Source organism: Pan troglodytes, chromosome 9 (genome assembly GCF_028858775.2).
Source record: "Pan troglodytes isolate AG18354 chromosome 9, NHGRI_mPanTro3-v2.0_pri, whole genome shotgun sequence".
Classification (NCBI taxonomy): Eukaryota; Metazoa; Chordata; class Mammalia; order Primates; family Hominidae; genus Pan; species Pan troglodytes.
In genome coordinates this window covers 63142235-63162091 of record NC_072407.2, presented here as the reverse complement: position 1 = coordinate 63162091, position 19857 = coordinate 63142235, and the positions used below count along the sequence as shown (strand labels likewise).

Sequence of the window (19857 nt, the reverse complement as noted above, 5' to 3'; positions counted from 1 at the left end):
CTGAGCAAATAGGCTCACTGCCTGATGCACATAGAAGCCAATAGTATGGTACCAGCTTTTGAGAACAGAAAGGCTTTATTGCAGGGCCACCCAGCAAGGAGACTGGAGGCATGGCTCACATCTGTCTCCTAATTTGGGGTCTGGGGCAAGATTTAAGGGGTCAGAGGGTGATATGGTTTGGCTGTGTCCCCACCCAAATCTCATCTTGAATTCTCACATGTTGTGGGAGGGACCCAGTGGGAGATAATTGAATCATAGGGGCAGGTCTTTCTTGTGCTGTTCTTGTGATAGTGAATAAGTCTCATGAGGTCTGATGGTTTTGAGAAACAGGAGTTTCCCTGTACAAGCTCTTTGTTTTTGCCTGCTGCCATCCATGTAAGATGTGACTTGCTCCTCCTTGCCTTCTGCCATGATTGTGAGGTTTCCCCAGCCACGTGGAACTGTAAGTCCAATTAAACCTCTTTTGTAAATTGTCCAGTCTCAGGTATGTCTTTATCAGCAGCGTGAAAACAGACTAATACAGATGGCAAGGAAACGTATAAGACCCAGCTTGGCAGGGTCTGATTGGAGGGTGTCAAATTTGACTACACAGGTATGTTGAGGTGGATTTTAGCCCTGGATCTTTCTGGTCAACAGACCCTTTGCTCCCGAAAGAGTTCCAGCATTTAGGTTCCGATCATGTCTAGGTCTTCTTGGTACCACAGGGAGGAATCATTGGTTCTGGGTGTTGTTAGATGTCAAAGCATTTTCTATTGGGCATGCCCTACTGACATGACTTGGAGTTTTGGCTCTGTCATACCTACAAGAGAACATGACATTCTGTTATCAAAAGAGTAGGCCCAGTTTGGATTGGTCCTGAGGTTACAGCATGCTGAGCACTTTTGAATGAAAAGAAATGGGAAGGTCTTAGAAGCTGCCTTAGAACCAAGGACTTTCTAACCTTCTCTTGCCCCCTGATCCCCACCCTAAGTACAGGGAGAAGCTCTCTCTATAAGTTCCCTTATCTGACTGAGAAAATTTCTTTCAGAAGAAATGCAATTGTCTCAAATCTCCCTCCACAGGAAACTCATCAAATAACCAGGAAAGATTAACCACTGGAGAAGAATAAAAACTAAAAGTCACCAACTCACCACTACACCTAGAGAGACTTTTAATCTATTCTTCTGATGGGAGCTCTAACAGATTACCTGAGAGACCTTATGTGCATAATAAGACAACCTTTGTTCACAATGGAGTTCTGCCCCTCACCTTCCCACAATTTGTTGCCACCTCCTCCGGAGCTCATAAGAACTTTGTCCCAAGACATTGTCTGTTCTTGGGGCTCATTCATTTCCCCTAAAAATTATTTGCTAGCCCTCCCTAAAAATTATTTGCTAGCCCTCAAAATTGCCTACATTTCCCCCATCTCCGTCTTTCCTGGGTGCCATTTAAGTAAGCATCAGCCACCTGTTCCTTCTTTGAGCCTCATATTTTGTATTACTCCTGTGCACACTCACACACTAATACACTTGTATGCCTTTTCTCCTGTTATTCTGTCGATTGTCAGTTAATTTCAGCAAATCTTTAGAGGGCAGAGGAGAAACTTTTTTGCTCCATACCCTCATTCAGTTCTCAGCAAAAAAATCAGCTCCTCAGTGATGCACTCTCTAAGTGCCCTGCCTCAAGTAGCCGTTCCTCCAATCCCCAGCACCTCTGTCTACCTTGCTCTGATTTGTTGTATTCATAGCACTTACTACTCAGGAATTTTCTTCTTAAGTGTTGATTGTCTCTGTGCTCCCACCACCCACAGTAGAGTGTAAGCTCCAAGACAGCAGAAACTGTGTCTTTCTTGTTGACCTTTTCTATCTCCAGTTTTTAGAATAGGGCTTGGCACATAGGAAGCACCCAATCAATATTTGTTGGATGAATGAAATGCCTGGGGAATAACATGAATAGATATTTCGTTCAAAGTGGATCACTGTCTGCTCTGTGGAAAGTAGATTAGGAGGAGGAGGCCAGGCTGGAAGCAAGGAACAAGTGGGAAGCTACTTTGTTGGTGCAAGACAGAGATGAGATGCCCTTTTGCAATATTAACTCTTCATAAGAGTTCAGTGAGTTAGTTCTACCCTTGTCATCACTCCCTCTGTTTTACAGATGAGGAAACTAAGGCATAGAGAAGTTCATACTGCCAATCACCTGAGTGGTGCTAGGATTTGAGCACACAGTCTGACTTCAGAGTCCATGCTCTTGGCCACTATGCCATATTGCCTTTTGTACCTGTAACTTTTATTTTTCTCTCCAAGCTTTTGCTTACGTTGTTTCTTCTTCCGGAATGCCTTTCGTTCTCCTTCTCCTCTGAATACTGCCCACCTGTCAAAGTCCCTCTCACTCACATCCTGTTCATCCTGCCCTTTTGTCTTGATACCTTACAGTCCACACCACGTCTTTTGCATGATTCCTGAGAGTATCTTATCTTACAGATATCCACAAAGAATCATACACTATCTGAGCTGGAAGAGAAATAGAAAATACAAAATCCAAAATACAAAATAAAGAAATTTATAGGAGGCCATTGGTTTGGACTGAGCTCTTCTGCTAGGCCTAACAGACCAAGCTAAAAAGAGTTAGTCCTGCTGAAGCTCCACGCCAACAAGCTGAAACAAAGATCTTTACGACCTTCTGAGTGTGTGTGTGTGTGTGTGTGTGTGTGTGTGTAGGGGGGAGCTAAATTCCCAAACAGGCAAGTTTTAGGTGGCATGATAAGTCCCCTCCACTTTAACCTTTACAAGAAAAGTAATTTTGAAATTACAAAATGACCAATCCGCTTTTTGTTCTCTGTTCCTGTTTTCCTCAGTCCTTTTCTGTCTATAAAACCAAGTTCTCCTGTTCAGCTCATTGGAACAACCATTATATTTTATAGTATGAGGCACTGCCCAATTCTATAGAATCGCACCTTAAGTCCCAGCTACTCCGGAGGCTGAGGCAGAAGGATCACTTGAGGCCAGGAGTTCCAGGATGCACCTGTGATAGCCATGATTGCTATGACCGCACCTGTGAATAGCCACTGCCTTCCAGCCTGGGCAACATTGCCAGAGTCCGTCTCTTAAGAAAAAAAAATCTTTAAACTAAATTTGTTGTGATTTTGTCTTTTGACAAAGAAGAAAGGGCAGGGAAGCCAATGTGAATTGCCCCAAATCACAGAGCGAAATGGTAGTAGTCAGGACCAAAACACTTTCTTAGCCGTTTTCTTAGTTCTTGTACCCATCTGTTTCTGTATTTTCTTCACCAGGCCATCCAGCAGTGTCTCTTAAAGGGTAGCCCGAGAAACAACTGACTTAGAAAAGCGTGGGGCACAGTCTGTCTACGCAGACCCGAGGAATCTGCATTTTAACAAACTCACTGGGAAATTCTCGCGCACGCCAAGGTTTCAAAGACCAGGGTCCCGTGGCACAGTGCCGCACAGTTGTCAAAACAAGTGCTGTCCAATTGTTTTGGTTTTAAATTCTCACTGCGTCATGGGAAATGTAGTTTCGAGCCTCCTCTCTCCCGACGCCCCCGCCAATCCTCCGGCGCTTTACGGAACGAGCCGAGTCAATCCGGAAATAACCGAGTGTTCGTGGCGGGCCCTTTCCTGCCCGGCTGCATTCTGGGAAAGGGCAATTTCCGTTAGGTGCTGAAGGCTGTGGCGCGCGGCTGTCCCCATTCCCACGTGAAGCGCTACGCTAGCATCGCTTGGCTGGCGGCTCCCAGCTCGCCGCGGAGCAGTCCCGGCAGCAACGGGGGACCGGAAGTGGCTCGCGGAGGCTCAGAAGCTAGTCCCGGAGCCCGGCGTGTGGCGCCTCGGAGCGCGGTGACGGCGCCATGTCCCTAATCTGCTCCAGTGAGTGTTGGCTGCGGCCAAGCGCGGGTCGCAGGAGGCCAGAGAGCGGCGCGGGAGCGTGTGCGGTCCGCTGCGGCGCCCGGGCCGGGGTGGAGGCGGGAATGGGGCGCTCCGGAGGCCGAGCGGCGGCCTGTCAGCACCGGAGCCCTCCCATCGGAGCGGGGTGCATTTGCGCAGTGCTCCGCAGTTTACATAGTGCCTGAGGTTTATTGTTGCAGACATTACTGAGGCCGGTCGCCTCATTCTACAGAGTGGAAACAGGTCTGGACAGAGAGAGCTGGTGCAAGGGAAGCAGCCTTAATGTAGGAGTCAGGAAACTCGAGGTCTTGTCCAGGGTCCGCCTCCCATTGGCTTTATGAATTGGCTCAAGGCTCTGGGCCTCGGTTTCCCCATCTGCAAAATCGAGAGCATTGCAGTGGATGTTTTGCGAGGCCTCGCTCGGATAGTCGGAGCTTTTGCAATTTGCAAAGGTCACATGATGAGTTAGAGGTAGAGGCAAGGCTGGCAGCCAGGTATCTGGCTCCCAGCCTTACACTGTATGACTAATAAAAACAGCGCACATTTATAAGCCCTTATTGGTTTACAACGCGCTTCCAAGTCTATGATCTCATTTTATCCTCACAAGAATTCCCTAAAGGAGAAATAAAGATCCTGGTTTTGCAGATGAGGATGCGAGGCGCAGGAAGAGCGGGGCTTATCTAAGGATGCGTAGCTAGTCAGTGGCAGAGCTGGGTGACGTAGTTAGGTGACACGGAGCTTGGACCCTGAATCCATGCTTTTTTCATACCTTCCACTATCTTTCCCTTTGATATTTTATCATGACGTACAGACATTTTCCTTTCCCTTTTCGTTGTTTCATCAGATTACTCGTTTCCCCTCCCTTTTGCTATTCACTTCCTTCTCTTCTCAGAACCTGTACATTGATCCAAAGAGGGGGAAGAAGGAAGGGAAATGATGGAAAAGGAATCCCTCACTTTGAAGAAATTACAGCTCGCAAAGTACCTTCACATTTATTGTTTCCTTCCAATCTTCGGGAAGCTCTCTTTTACGTTCCCCAGCACCATCCTTCCTGGCATGGTTCACTCATTTGTTAGATGTTTACCGAGTGCCCTGGGGGCATCTGCATTGTACTGGAAGTGAGAGACCAGCTGTAATCCTTATCCTCAAGGGGTGCACAGTCTACGCAGGCAAGAGTGTAAATGATACCTCTATTGCGGGTTGTTGTGAAGATGAATTACTGTACTGTATGCCTAGAATTGTGCTTGGCACATAGAAATGTGCCATGCAAATGTGCCATGTAAATATTTTTAAATATTTTTATTGTAGCGATTGCCACTTTGCTCCTTGGAATCTTCCAGGTGATAGGTGTCTGTCTGTATGCTAATCAGTTGACTGGTAGCTGGTAGACTCAATAGCTTCAGGATGGGGACTGGTCACCTAGGAAGACTAAAGGGTATTAGAAGGTTGGGATTTTCAGTCCTACCCCCCATTTACCTGGGGAAATGAGAGGAACTGAAGTCGTCACTAGTGACCAGTGATTTATTGAATCATGCATTTGTAATGAAGTTTTCATAAAAATACAAAAGGACAGGATTCAAAGAGCTTCTGTATAGCAGAACATGTGGGGGTTCCTGGAGGGTGGGGTGCCCAGGGAAGGCATGGGAAGCTCTGTACTTCTCCCATACCTCATCCTATGCACCTCTTCATCTGTATCCTTTGTAATTTCCTTTACAATAAACTGGTAAACATAAGTGTTTCCCACAATTGTTTGAGTCACTGTTGCAAATTAATTGAACCCAAAAAGGGGGTCATGGGAACCCTGATTTACAGCTGGTAGATCAGAAGAACAGGTCAAACAACCTGGGGCTTGCGATTGGCATCTGAAGGGGCGGGGGAGTCTGGTGGGACTGAGACCTCAACCTGTATGATCTGACACTATCTCCAGGTACCTGGTGTCAGAATTGAATTGGAGGACACCCAGATGGTCACATCTGAGGTCACAGAAGTATTTTGTTTTGTCAGAGAATAGGAGAAACTGAGTTTGTTATTCCTGTATTCTCAGACTTTATAATTTCTTTGATAATCCGTCTGGAGCTATAGACTAAGATGGATGGCAGGGATTTGAATGGCTTCATGTGTATCTCCATGTCATGGAATAAACTGTATTCATAGAGTACACAATCATTGTTCAGATATGAGGTGGTGATAATGGACTGCTATTCTCTAGGTGCTTGGCACATAGTAGTTGTTAATAATTATTTGTTGACTATATGATTGTCAGATAGTCAGGAGACTATCTCCTCAGTCAGGAGACTGAAGGAAAAGGTAGTTCCATAGCTGGAAAGCATTCTGGGGCCAGTACAGAACTGGCTTAGGGTCAAATGTCTTGCTTTCTGCTAGTTGAGTGTGAGGATGCCTAGTCTTGTTGGGGCTAATAGCAGATGAGGAATCCTCTAGGCCCAAGATTGCCTTCACTCCAAGCTCACTACCAGCCTTTTCTCTACAGTCTCTAACGAAGTGCCGGAGCACCCATGTGTATCCCCTGTCTCTAATCATGTTTATGAGCGGCGGCTGATCGAGAAGTACATTGCGGAGAATGGTACCGACCCCATCAACAACCAGCCTCTCTCCGAGGAGCAGCTCATCGACATCAAAGGTGCCTATTGGCTGCCTTAGTCCAGGGCCATCTTAGCTCAAAGCCTGAGAGGATGGGAGGTGGTGCCAGTGCACTGGAGGAAGAGATGGTGGGCTGTTTATGGCTAAAAGGAAAAGATGTGATGGCGGGGGAGGCCCCTGGGTTATGTTCTTCATACCTGCTTTCCCTTTCGGCAGTTGCTCACCCAATCCGGCCCAAGCCTCCCTCAGCCACCAGCATCCCGGCCATTCTGAAAGCCTTGCAGGATGAGTGGGTGAGTTCCTGCAAGAGAATCAGCATCTTCCCCACTTGAAGAGAATGCATTGCTGGGTTAGGACTTGGGGGTAGGAAGGATGGAGCATTATTTAGAGGGTAAACTTAGTGACATCAGGGATTTGTTTTATTCTTCGTTGTATCCCCAGCACTGAGAGCAGCGCCTGGTACATAGTAGGTGCTCTAGAGTTATGAATTGAATGATTGAATACATCCTGCAGGACTGTCTGGCACAGTGCCTGACACAACGAGGGCGATCAATAAATAGCAGCAGCAGCAGTGTTGTTATTCTCTTTTAGAGAGGGGACGGCATGACAGCTGGGATTTGCCAGTAAGTTAGGGAAGGTGGGGATGGGAAAGAGCTGGCTCCCACTCCTGTCTGTGTGCCCAGTGGTTGGCTTGGGGTAGGAGCTCAAGAGTGTCTGCCGGCACATTCGTGTTTGCTCGGATATTGTTTGGGTCACTGATACTGGTCTAGGCTCTGGGATAGGAGGCAGCATCCCCTCCCCAAGGGCTGACTCCACTGGGTACTCCCTGCACCCCCCACTTCACCTTACAATGATATTTGCCTCTCCCAGGATGCAGTCATGCTGCACAGCTTCACTCTGCGCCAGCAGCTGCAGACAACCCGCCAAGAGCTGTCACACGCTCTGTACCAGCACGATGCCGCCTGCCGTGTCATTGCCCGTCTCACCAAGGAAGTCACTGCTGCCCGAGAAGGTGCAGCCTCTCCCCTGCCATCCCCCACCCTGGGCTGGTTCTGCTTTGTAATATCCCATTTCTAACATCGTCTTTTCTCTCAGCTCTGGCTACCCTGAAACCACAGGCTGGCCTCATTGTGCCCCAGGCTGTGCCAAGTTCCCAACCAAGTGTTGTGGTAAGTGTCCCCCTTCCCTTACCAGCAGCCCATTTGTGTACAGTGGCCCACAGAACTGTCCTTATGCAGGTGTCTTTGGTGCTCTGTGCCCCTCACCCTCACCTTTTTTCTCTTCAGGGTGCGGGTGAGCCAATGGATTTGGGTGAGCTGGTGGGAATGACCCCAGAGATTATTCAGAAGGTAAGTCCTGCTCTCACCTGGTGGGAGTGCTGATGGGCCCTTACTTTTCACCATCTGTCTGGAGTCCATCGTGACTAAAATCACTGTGCTTTTGGGAGTTGAGTGGTGCAGAGCATGGACCCTGGGACCAGATTGCCTGGGTTTGTATTTTGATGCCACTACTTGTAAGCTTTATGACCTTGGCTTATTTAGCCAACCCTTACGTGTCTCATTTCCCTAGCTTCTAAACTGAGAATATGATCATATCCACTGTATAGGCAGGCTGTGGGAATTTAAAAGATTTCATTACTGATAAGTGCACCTTTTAGCTCTTATTGTTATTGAGATTCTTTGCAGATAGTAAACTACTTTTATATATTTTCTTGTTTTTTTTCTATAAGGGCAATAGGATAGGAATTATAATCCTTATTTTGCAGATGAAAGACACATCTGAGAGGCAGAGCTGGGCTTCCTGATTGCAAGTCCAGTGGGATTCTCATTTGCAGGGCTTCTTAGTGTCTTTCTGAGCAGTTCAAATTGTCAGCATGTGTCTGAGCCCTTGGCTTAGTGGCGTGTAGACCTATGGGAGCTCTACAGTCCTAGCTTCTATTCTTGCTCTGCTGTTTATCACCTCTGCGACCTTGGGCAATTGACTTCACTTCTCTGAGGCTCAGTTTCCTCAGCTGTAAAATAAGGTCGTCAACACCCCCGTCATAAAGCTGGGATGGAAGTAAGAAGAGAGAATGCCTTTAAGCCTGTAATGTAGAAGTTGGCAGATAGCAAGTTCTTGGTGCTGCTTTTGAAAGCACAGGTGTGACCAGCATCTAATGTACTTTTCTCCTTGCAAGATGATTTGTCTCACATTGAGCCTGTTCTTCCCCAGCTTCAAGACAAAGCCACTGTGCTAACCACGGAGCGCAAGAAGGTGAGTTCTCTTTCTGAAGCCTGGAGAAAGAGCTGGCCTGGTGGGAGGTGGTTGACTCCTTAGGAGAGAGAGGGTGGCTGAATCTTGGATTCATTGCTGCTCTTCTTTGGGGGCTTTTCATTTTCTCAGAGAGGGAAGACTGTGCCTGAGGAGCTGGTGAAGCCAGAAGAGCTCAGCAAATACCGGCAGGTGGCATCCCACGTGGTGAGTGTCTGGGTCTCCACTGTCCTGGAGACAGCCCTCCCGTTTTGTTTCTGGGGTGGGCGGGCCAGCATGGGGAGTGCTGAGTGCAGAGCTGTCCCAGGTTCCTGGCGCTGTTCCTGGTGCTGTTTCTCGCCTGGGCTGCTGAGTTGTCAGGGCTCCTCTTCCTGCCCAGCTGTGGGTTTCCTAGTGATGCAGTGAGGGAGTTACCGTACCAGGCAGATAGCCAAGAGGTATAGATAAGGAATAGAAGTAACTCTTGCTCCCCTGAGAACATGGGTGACTGGAGATGGCAGTAGGGGAGGTCTGTGGCTTTGTGGCCTGCTGTGATTTGGCCGTGACAGGGTTTGGTGTGTCTCTCTGCAAAGGGGTTGCACAGTGCCAGCATTCCTGGGATCCTGGCCCTGGACCTCTGCCCGTCCGACACCAACAAGATCCTCACTGGTGAGAGTCTGGGCCTAGCCCGGCAGGCCAAAGTGGGGAGGGGCAGCAGGGAAGGCGCATGCTCCTTGTCCTCTTCATGGGCATGGGAACAAAAGCATTTCCTTGAGCAAAAGGGCCTGGGTGGGCCTGGCTCATTGTTTGGTCTTTTTGGGTCTTCTCCAGGTGGGGCGGATAAAAATGTCGTCGTGTTTGACAAAAGTTCTGAACAAATCCTGGCTACCCTCAAAGGCCATACCAAGAAGGTCACCAGCGTGGTGTTTCACCCTTCCCAGGTAAGGGGTTCTCCTCGCCACCCTTGGTTCTTCTTTCCTTGGCTGTTGTTTGTCCCTCACCCCGCTGCTGTCTCTGTGAAGTGGGGCTGGGAAAGAGCTCTGACTCTGACTCCTGAGTGGGCACTTGGAGGGGCTCACTTTGGAGTTGTGGAGATTGCCCTTCACTCTGCATGAGACCTTCTAAAGCAGTGATCTTCCAGCCAGCGAGAGAACGGAAATGTGTAGTTTGACAAGCATATTCATTGAAATATTTCATATTAGGGAAAGAAAAAATCTTATAGTGTTCCTAATATAAACTACAGAAAACAAAGCTCAACACAATCTCAACTCACACTTACGAAGAAGACAGATATATCTGCTTTCCCATGATCCTCCAAGATGGGTAAAAATCATGTTGACTGTTGAAAGTGGTGTAGGTTGTAAACAGAACCGCTGGTTTACAGGGTAAAGGTAACTCATGGGACCAGATTAATGATATTATGGGATTCGAATTTTAAGCCTAAGACAGTTTGGGTTTGGGGCTGCAGGACAGTGGTTGGTTTGGTGCTTCCCAGTCAAGATTTCCCTTGGACCTTAGGGAAATGAGAAATATAAGAATAACATGGTGAATTTTTCATGACTAAATTTGTTCAAATTGAGAGCACTGTTTTCTTGCTTATGGGGTATTAATAGTTAGGTCTCATGAAATTGTATTGATAAAAAAAGATGGTAGTTATTTTTACCTTATGGCTTTTAATATCCTAACTAAACAAAAAATTGGTGAGTGACGCGAAATTCTCTCCCTGCCCCAAATCTTTTGGAAAATTAACTTACCCTGGAAATCCATAAAAGTGGAATGCACTGAAATACAGCCATGCAGCCCCTTCCAGTCCCAGTACTGCTCAGACCTGTGCCATACAGTACAGTAGCAATTAGCTGCATGTGGCTATTTAAATTTCAATGAAATAGAATAAAAAATTCAGTCCCTCAATTGTACTAGCTACATTTTTCCTTTGGTCCTGGAAATGGGAAAATTGCTCTCTGTTGCAGTTAGCCTTTTTACCACTAGATGGCGAGGACGCCTCCACAAGCCCTGATGCTGTATGAGTTAGCACTTTAATAGCGTTTACCATTGGCTGTCTTGGGCACCATTGGGTGGGTAGGTGGTTCCAGGGAGGGCAGAGCTGAAAGGAGAAGCAATTGTTGGCAGTTGTGGGCATCCCCAGCCCCGTTTTATAAGATTGTTTTGGTCTGTATCTCTTTTCTGACTCTGATATTCTGTCTTTGTTTTCCTTGTAGGACCTGGTGTTTTCTGCTTCCCCCGATGCCACTATCAGGATTTGGTCGGTCCCCAATGCCTCTTGTGTACAGGTGGTTCGGGCCCATGAGAGTGCTGTGACAGGCCTCAGCCTTCACGCCACTGGCGACTATCTCCTGAGCTCCTCCGATGATCAGGTGCGGTCCCAGCCAGTGCCCTGGAGAGGCCTGCTGGTCCCCAAGCTTGAACATCCTGGGTGGCAGGAACATCTTCCCACCCCAGCTGGTTCCCCAGAACCTCAAAGGAGAATGTTTGCCAGGGTTTGCCAAACCAGGGGCTCTGTCTTGCTGAAGGGCCACCAGAACCTGGGACCCACTTTCTCACTGACTCCATTGTCTCTTTTTTTTTCCCCAGTACTGGGCTTTCTCTGACATCCAGACAGGGCGTGTGCTCACCAAGGTGACAGATGAGACCTCTGGCTGCTGTAAGTTGCCTCATAGGCACTCAGCTTTTTTGTTTGCTGTTTATTATTTATTTTTACATTTTATTTAGTCATTTGTTTATTTGTTCTAAAGATATATTTACCATGAGCACCTGCCTAGTGCGGGCTTTGTGCTGGGTTCACTGAGGAATGTGAAGAACAAGGAACCTACCTTTGCTGCTCTTAGTCTCTCTCCCTGGTGGGCTCTGACCACAGGTCTATCTTCCCTCCTCCACAGCTCTCACCTGTGCACAGTTCCACCCTGACGGACTCATCTTTGGAACAGGAACCATGGACTCTCAGATCAAGATCTGGGACTTGAAGGTAGGACATGGTAGGCCTCCATCTGAGGCCCAGGGCCAGAGGGAGTGTTTGTGACAATGCAGTGCTAATTAGGTGCTTGTGGCACCTGGCCCTGAAGGTGGAGAGACACTGGCTGTGCGTGTGTGATATGATGGTGTGGTCTGGGGGGTCCCGCTGGCTGTCCTTCCTGGAAGGACGTGAGGGACATCTCAGGAGTTTGGTGAGCCCCATTTTCTTCCTCTCATGATCTGTGGGTGATGTATTTTACTACCCACCGCCACTGTAGGAACGTACTAATGTGGCCAACTTCCCTGGCCACTCGGGCCCCATCACTAGCATCGCCTTCTCTGAGAATGGTTACTACCTGGCTACAGCGGCTGATGACTCCTCTGTCAAGCTCTGGGATCTGCGCAAGCTTAAGAACTTTAAGACTTTGCAGCTGGATAACAACTTTGAGGTGTGCCCTTCCCCCTCCGCCCAGCTTTCCATTGTGTCTCCTTGTTTGTCAATTATTTATTGAATTAATCTAATTGCTTCTGCTTATGCGCAACTGCCCCATAGTTTCTGTTCCCCTTGTGTGACCTTCTCTCTTTCTATTTCTGGCAGGTAAAGTCACTGATCTTTGACCAGAGTGGTACCTACCTGGCCCTTGGGGGCACGGATGTCCAGATCTACATCTGCAAACAATGGACGGAGATTCTTCACTTTACAGGTAGAGGCTGGTCCTGGGCTCCTGGGATCTCTCTAGGTGCCCAGGCCCGGAGGGAAGCCTCACTGGGTTAGGAATTTCTAGGGCTTGCATGAATTTACCTAAGCAGCTTTCTGTTACTACCTGAGGCAGAGCTTTATGACTAAGGAAGCAACTGAGTCAGACTGCATGGCAGTAGATGCTAGTGCTTGTTCTGCCACTTCCATGCCCTGTGGCATTGGGCAGGTTACTAAAGGGAGAGAAAAGTCCCTCTGAAGTTTTGATAACTGAATCTAAAATAAATGAACATTAGACAGTGACAGGAGGAGAGCCATTTTAATTACGTGCATATGCACGGGAGGCCCACATTATATTAGACCTGCAGAAGGGTCAGATGATTGAAGCTTATAGAGTTTATATATCACTTAATAATGGGGATATGTTCTGAGAAATGTCTTGTTAGGTGATATCGTCATGTGCGACCATTGTAGAGTGAACTTACATATATCTAAATGGTGTAGCCTACTACACACCAAGACTATTGCTATAACCTTAGTATAGTCTATTATTGCTCGTAGGCTACAAACTGGTACAGCATATTAAATGTAGTGAATACAATTATAACACAATGGTAAGTATTTGTGTATCTAAACAAGTCTAAACATAGACAAGGTTCAGTAAAAATAAGGTATAAGAGATTTTTAAAAAATGGTACACTGGTATAGTGCTTGCCATGAATGGAGCTTGCAGGACTGGAAGTTGCTTTCAGTGAGTGAGTTGTGAGTGAATGTGAAGGCCTAGGACATTACTGTACGCTGCTGTAGACTTTATAAACACAGTACACTTAGGTTTTACTAAATTCATAAAAAACTTTTTCTTCAGTGATAAGCCTTAACTGACTTTTACTTTATAAACTTAAAAAAATGGATTCTTTTGTAATAACATTTAACTTAAAACAAAAACACATTGTACAGCTGTACAAAAATATTGTCTCTCTTTACATCCTTGTTCTATAAGCTTTTTTCTAATTTTTTAATTTTTATTTTTTACTTTTTAAACTTTTCTTGTTAAAAACTAAGACACAAGCACACATTACCCTAGGCCTACACAGGATCAGGATCACCAACTGTATTAGTCCGTTCTCACACTGCTATGAAGAACTGCCTGGGTAATTGATAAGGGAAAGAGGTTTAATTGACTCACAGTGACTCGGGAGGCCTCAGGAAACTTACAGTCATAGCAGAAGGGAAAGCAAACATGTCTTTCTTTACATGGCAACAGGAGAGACAAATGCTGAGCAAAGGGGCTAAAGCTCCTCATAAAACCATCAGATCTCGTGAGAACTCACTATCATGAGAACAGCATGGGGGTAACCACCCCCATGATTCAGTTACTTCCCACTGGCTCCCTCCCACAACACGTGGGGATTATGGGCACTACAATTCAAGATGAGATTTGGGTGGGGGCACAAAGCCTAACCATAGCACCAACATCACTGTCTTCTACCTCCACATCTTTTCCCACCGGAAGGTCTTCGGGGGCACCAACATGCATAAACCTGTCATCTCCTATGATGATAATGCCTTCTTCTCGGATACCTCCTGAAAGGGCCTGCTTGGTGCTGTTTTACAGTTAACTTTTTTTTATAAGTGGGAAGAGTATATTTAATACCAAAAAAAGTATAGTATAGGCATACCTTGTCTTATTGCACTCAGCTTTATTGTATTTTATGGATACTTTGCTTTTTATAAATTGAAGGTTTTTGGCAACCTTGCCCCAAGCAAGTCTGTCAGTACCATTTTTCCAACAACATGTGTTCACTTTGTGCCTGTGTGTCAAATTTTGGTGATTCTTACAGTATTTCAAACTTCTTCATGATTTATTGTGTCCGTTAGTGATCTTTGATGTTGCTATTGTAATTGTTGGGGGGGCGGCACCATGAAATGTGCCCATAAAAGTTACTGAATTTATTTGATAAATGAAATGCTGTGTGTGTTCTGACCACTCCACCCACCAGCCGTTCCCCATCTCTCTCCCTCTCAGACCTCCCTATTTCCTTAGACACAACAATATTGAAACTAGGTCAGTTAATAACCATATTATGGCCTCGGTGTCCAAGTGAAAGAAAGTGTCCCATGTCTGTTACTTAAAATCCAAAGCTAGAAATGATTGAGCTTAGTGAAGAAGGCATGTGAAAAGCCAAATAGGCCAAAAGCTAGGCCTCAACACCAAATATTAGTCAAGTTATGAAAGCAAAGGAAAATTCTTGAAGGAAATTAAAAGTGCTACTCCAGTGAACGCACAAATGATAAGAAAGCAGAACATCCTTATTGCTGATATGGAGAAAGTTTCAGTGGTCTGGATAGAATATCAAACCAGCCACAACATTCTTTTAAGCCAAACCGTAATCCAGACCAAGATCCTAACTCTTGAATTCTGTGAAGGCTGAGACAGGTGAGGAAGCTACAAAAGAAAAGTTTGAAGCTAGCAGAGGTTGGTTCATGAGGTTTAAGGAAAGAAGCCATCTCCATAACAGAAAAGTACAAGGTGAAGCAGCAGATGCTGTTGTAGAAGCTGCAGCAAGTTATCTGGAAGACCTAGCTAAGATCATTGACGGTGGCTACACTCAACAACAGATTTTCAATGTAGACGGAATAGCCTTCTATTGGAAGAAAGTGACATCTGGAACTTGCACAGCTAGAGAGAAGTCAATGCCTGGTTTCCAAGATGCAAAGATCAGAGTGATTCCCTCGTTAGGGACTAATGCAGCTGGTGATTTTACATTGAAGCCAAAGCTCATTTAGCATTCTGAAAATTGTAGGGCCCTTAAGAAGGTGGGGCTAAATCTACTCTGCCTGTGCTCTGTAAATAGAACAACAAAGTCTGGATGACAACACATCTGTTTACAGCATGGTTTACTGAATATTTTTTAAGCCCCCCATTAAGAGGTACTGTTCAGAAAAATAGATTCCTTTCAAAATATTACAGTGCACCTCATTACCCTAAAGCTCAGATGGAGATGTTTCATGCCTGCTAACATCCAATCTTCGGCTTATGGATCAAGGAGTAATTTTGACTTTCAAGTCTTATTACTTAAGAAATACATTTTATAAAGCTATAGCTGCCCTGGATAGTGATTCCTTTGATGGATCTGGACAAAGTAAATTGAAAACCTGGAAAGGATTCACCATTCTACACGCCCTTAAGAACATTTGTGATTCATGGGAGGAGGTTAAACTATGAACATAAAGAGGAGTTTGGAAGAAATTGATTCCAACCCTTCAGCCCTCATGGATGACTTTGAGGGATTGAGGACTTCCGTGGAGGGAGTAACTGCAGATGTGGAGGAAATGGTAAGAATTAGAATCCAAAGGGGAGTCTAAAGATGGGACTGAATTGCTGCAATCTCATGTTAAAACTTTAATGGATGAGGAGCTCTTAGGGATGACCAAAGAAAGTGGTTTCTTGATGGAATCTTCTACTGGTGAAGATGCCGTGAACATTGTTGAAATGATAATGAAGGATTTAGAATATTACATAAACTTAATTGATAAAGCAGGTGCAGAATTTGAGAGGATTGATTCCAGTTCTGAAAGTTCTACTGTGGGTAAAATGCTATCAAACAGCATCCATCACAGAGAAATCTTTTGTCAAAGGAAGAATCAAATGATGTGGCAAACTTCTTTGTTGTCTTATTTTAAGAAATTGTCACAGCCACTTCAGCCTTCAGCAAACACCACCCTTGTCAGTTAGCAGCCATCGACATCAAGGCAAGACCCTGCTGGTGGGTCTTGGAAAAAGATTACAACTCACTGAAGTGTCTGATGGTTGTTAGCATGTTTTAGCGATAAAGTATTTTTGATTAAGGTATGTACATTGTTTACTAGACATAATGTTATTACACACTTAATAGACTACAGTATAGTGTAAACATAACATTTTTTTTTGAGATGGAGTCTTGCTCTGTCGCCTAGGCTGGAGTGCAGTGGCACGATCTTGGCTCAATGCAACCTCCACCTCCCAGGTTCTAGCACAGGTGGGCACCATCACACCCGGCTAATTTTTGTATTTTTAGTAGAGACGGGGTTTCCCCATGTTGGCCAGGCTGGTCTTGAATTCCTGAACTCAAGCGATCCACCTGCCTCGGCCTCCCAAAGTGCTGGGATTACAGGCATGAGCCACCATGCCTGGCCAACATAACTTTTATATGTACTGAGAAACCAAAAAAATTTGTGTGCCTTGCCTTATTGCAATATTTGCTTTATTGGTAGCCTGGAGCTGAACCAGCGATGTCCCTGAGATATGTCTGTACATAAACCAGTAACGTACTGTACCTAATTGTGTTATACTTTTTTTTTTTTTTGAGATTGAGTCTTGCTCTGTCACCCAGGCTGGAGTGTAATGGCATGGTCTTGGCTCACTGCAAGCTCCGCCTCCTGGGTTCAAGTGATTCTCCTGCCTCAGCCTCCCGAGTAGCTGGGACTTCAGGCGTGTGCCACCACATCTGGCTAATTTTTTTTTTTTGTACTTGTATTTGTAGTAGAGATGAGGTTTCACTATGTTGGCCAGGCTGATCTCAAACTCCTGACCTCGTGATCTGCCCACCTCGGCCTCCCAAAGTGCTGGGATTACAGGCGTGAGCCACCGCGCCTAGCTATGTTATACTTTTATACAACTGGCAGTGTAGTAGATTTGTTTATACCTGTATCCCCACAAACGTGAATAGTGCATTGCATTGTGACATGATGATGGTTATGACATCACTTGGTGATAGGAATTTTTCAGCTCCACTGTAATCTTATGGGACCAGTGTTTGTGTGGTCCGTCGCTGACATGTCATTATGTGACACATGACTCTATGGCATCCTGAACTGCAGAAGGGAGTAGGGGCCTAAGGCTTCTAGGGGGTGGTGGTGACACAAGTTATGTGGGGGGATGGGGAGGAAGTGCACTACAGAGTCTCTCAGGTAATAAAAGTTGTCTCAGAGCAGACCTTAGATAAATAATGCATGACAGTCTGTGACAAAGACTGGCATCTAGTCTTCTCTCTTGTGAGACCAGTTCATTTTCCCTGGTTGAGATTCCCAGGAAGGGGATTCATGATGTTCCTTTCAGATGATCTGCCCTTAGATAGAGAAAGAGGGGCAAGAGACAGGAGGGCAGGACATGGTCAGAGAGACCTTGGTTCAAAGCCCTCAGCGTGCCAAACCACCATACTTTGGGGTATTGTTTTCTGAGATCCAATATTACTTAACCTCTCTGGAGCCTCAGAAAAGTGGGAATGGTAACTATAGACTCAGTGGGGTTGTTGAGGTTTAGATGAAAATACATACAGGTGCTCCTTGATATACGATGGAGCCACATCCTGATAAGTGCATCATAAGCTGAAAATATTGCAAGTTGAACCATGGTAAATCGGGGACCATCTGTGAATACATAGGCCAGAACGGTGTCTGGCACGTAGTCAGGATTTGCAGTTGTTCTTACTCAGCATTGGGTCTTAGTCTGTGGTGGGATAGAGCAGTGAATAAAACAGACCCGATTTGGGCACTGATGTAATTTATAGTCAGGTTAGTAAGGCAAATGTAGATTAATTTCACATGTACACATTTAATTGCAATTATAAGTGCTAGAGAAGAAAAGCATGAGATGCTGAGAGAATGGGTAACAGGGTTTCTAACCTAACAGTTATGTGGCCCTGGGTACGTGACTTTCCCTTTCAGAGCTCCTTCATCTAGAAAATGGGAATATTGGCACAGCTTTGCAGGGTGTGACAGCTGGTGTTGTGGAGGTGGCATGCTAATATGCTGGTAACAGGGTGCCTGATGCTCACTTAAGATGCTACATGAATGGGAGCTACTGCTGTGTGTGTTGATGAAATTCTCGTCCTCATTAGCAGGTTGTGAGCAGGATACAAGATATTTCTTCTTGCCCCGTATTCTCCTGAGCCCTGCTCAGTGTGTTTGTATAACAAAGGTGTCCATCCTAACAATATGGCTCACCGGTTTTCACCCTGTACTGTACCTGGTGTTTTGATTTGGAGCCGAGTTAGGTAGCTGAAAATACAGCGTGAGCTTTTTAATGGGGAGTTGGTTGACTCCAGGTGTGATCCTAAATCTAGAAGGAATTTGGCCAGATGTTCATGAATTTCTGGAGTCCCATGAGGAATGTTGCCCAGCCTCATCTGCCTCTTATCTGGTCCTGCTCTGTGTTAGGGGCCTGAGTGCCCTGGGGTTGGAACCCTGTGAGCTAGAAAATGCCGATGGACTGTTCCACTTACGAGCAAGTAGTGAGCACTAGGCATAAACAAGCTGAGCTCTGAGGTTTTTCAACTAAAACTAGCCGAACTGCAGTTGCCCAGAAAGCTCAGGTGAGAAGGGGGGACTGGCATTGCTTTATTCATTCATCCCACCAGTGAAAAATGCCAGGCACTGAGGGAGGCACTGGGGGTAGTGTGCAGGTCAGCCTAGGGAAAACAAACAGGAGCCTGTGGTGTGATAAATACTAATTAGAGAAGGCCTGGTTGTTTGGGAATCTGTTATTAGGGATCAGTGTTCAGACTAAAGGAGGAAAAGCCTTCTCACAGTTGCCTCTTATCTTTCTCCTCAGAGCATAGCGGCCTGACCACAGGGGTGGCCTTTGGGCATCACGCCAAGTTCATCGCTTCAACAGGCATGGACAGAAGCCTCAAGTTCTACAGCCTGTAGGCCCTGGCCCTTCTGATGGAAGCTGGGCCTCATCTCAGTAGAGGGGTAGAATTAGGGTTGGGGGGGTGGGGGGAATCTATGGGGGGAGGGGGCTCTGTGGGGTGGGACATTCACATCATTTCACTCTGGTCTGAGTGGTGGCCTGAGAACCATGGTGGCATGGACCACCCTCATCCATGCAACTCCAGGCCCCATGGGAACGGATGTGGAAGGAAGAACTGTCACCCTCTTAAGGCCCAGGGTCGGAGCCCAGGGCCTCTCCCTTCCTGTCGTTCAATGGACGTGGTGGTGGCTGTTCCACACCCATTTTGTTGCAGTTCCTGTGAGACAGGAGAGGCTGAGCCAAGGGAACTGTGAAGGGGATGGGCAGGAGGGCTTGTGCAGGGTTTTGTAAGCAGTGATCTAGTTTCATTAAAAAAAGAAAACAATAACCATAACCACCTCCCCATGTCTGTCTGCACCAGGAGCACCTGGGACCGGGAAGGTCAAGGGGAGGGAGCACACACTGGGACACTGGCTTCCGGGAAGCCCATCTTCCTTTCCTTTCACAGCTCTTACCCTTTTTTTTTTTTTTAATTGCACAGCAGAAATAAAAACAAATCTGCAGATGAAATTTGCCATGTCCCTGCGGTTCTTGACCTTGTGTCTGAAGGCCTCAAGTCACTAGTCCTGCCACTTGCCTTGTAGACTTGGTTTCCTACACAAGCCTGGAAGGGAGGGAGACCTGCAGGGAAGATTAGCTGGATCTTGCTGGTGGGGAGGTCTGAGCATCTCCATCAGGGTTCTTTAGTTGTAG

The 19857-nt window shown here is 46.2% G+C and overlaps 1 protein-coding gene and 1 long non-coding RNA gene across 2 annotated transcripts; one reads left to right on the top strand and one right to left on the bottom strand.

Moving 5' to 3' along the window:
* Window positions 1-56: 56 nt before the first annotated feature.
* On the bottom strand, window positions 57-3577 carry LOC134807350 (uncharacterized). The gene is made up of 2 exons (XR_010147560.1): window positions 2933-3577; window positions 57-799 (listed from the first exon to the last, which is right to left on the bottom strand). It is a non-coding gene; the product is annotated as an uncharacterized LOC134807350 (long non-coding RNA).
* A 12-nt stretch (window positions 3578-3589) lies between these two features.
* PRPF19 (pre-mRNA processing factor 19) lies at window positions 3590-19674 on the top strand. Its single transcript, XM_001142421.7, has 16 exons — window positions 3590-3859; window positions 6366-6515; window positions 6692-6768; window positions 7346-7487; window positions 7571-7644; window positions 7762-7824; window positions 8687-8728; window positions 8858-8932; window positions 9298-9373; window positions 9536-9645; window positions 10924-11079; window positions 11297-11366; window positions 11602-11687; window positions 11953-12123; window positions 12273-12378; window positions 18964-19674. Exons 1-16 carry the CDS (start codon window positions 3841-3843, stop codon window positions 19059-19061), a joined length of 1515 nt encoding a protein of 504 aa, XP_001142421.1. The 5' UTR covers window positions 3590-3840; the 3' UTR covers window positions 19062-19674.
* The last annotated feature ends 183 nt before the right edge of the window (window positions 19675-19857 follow it).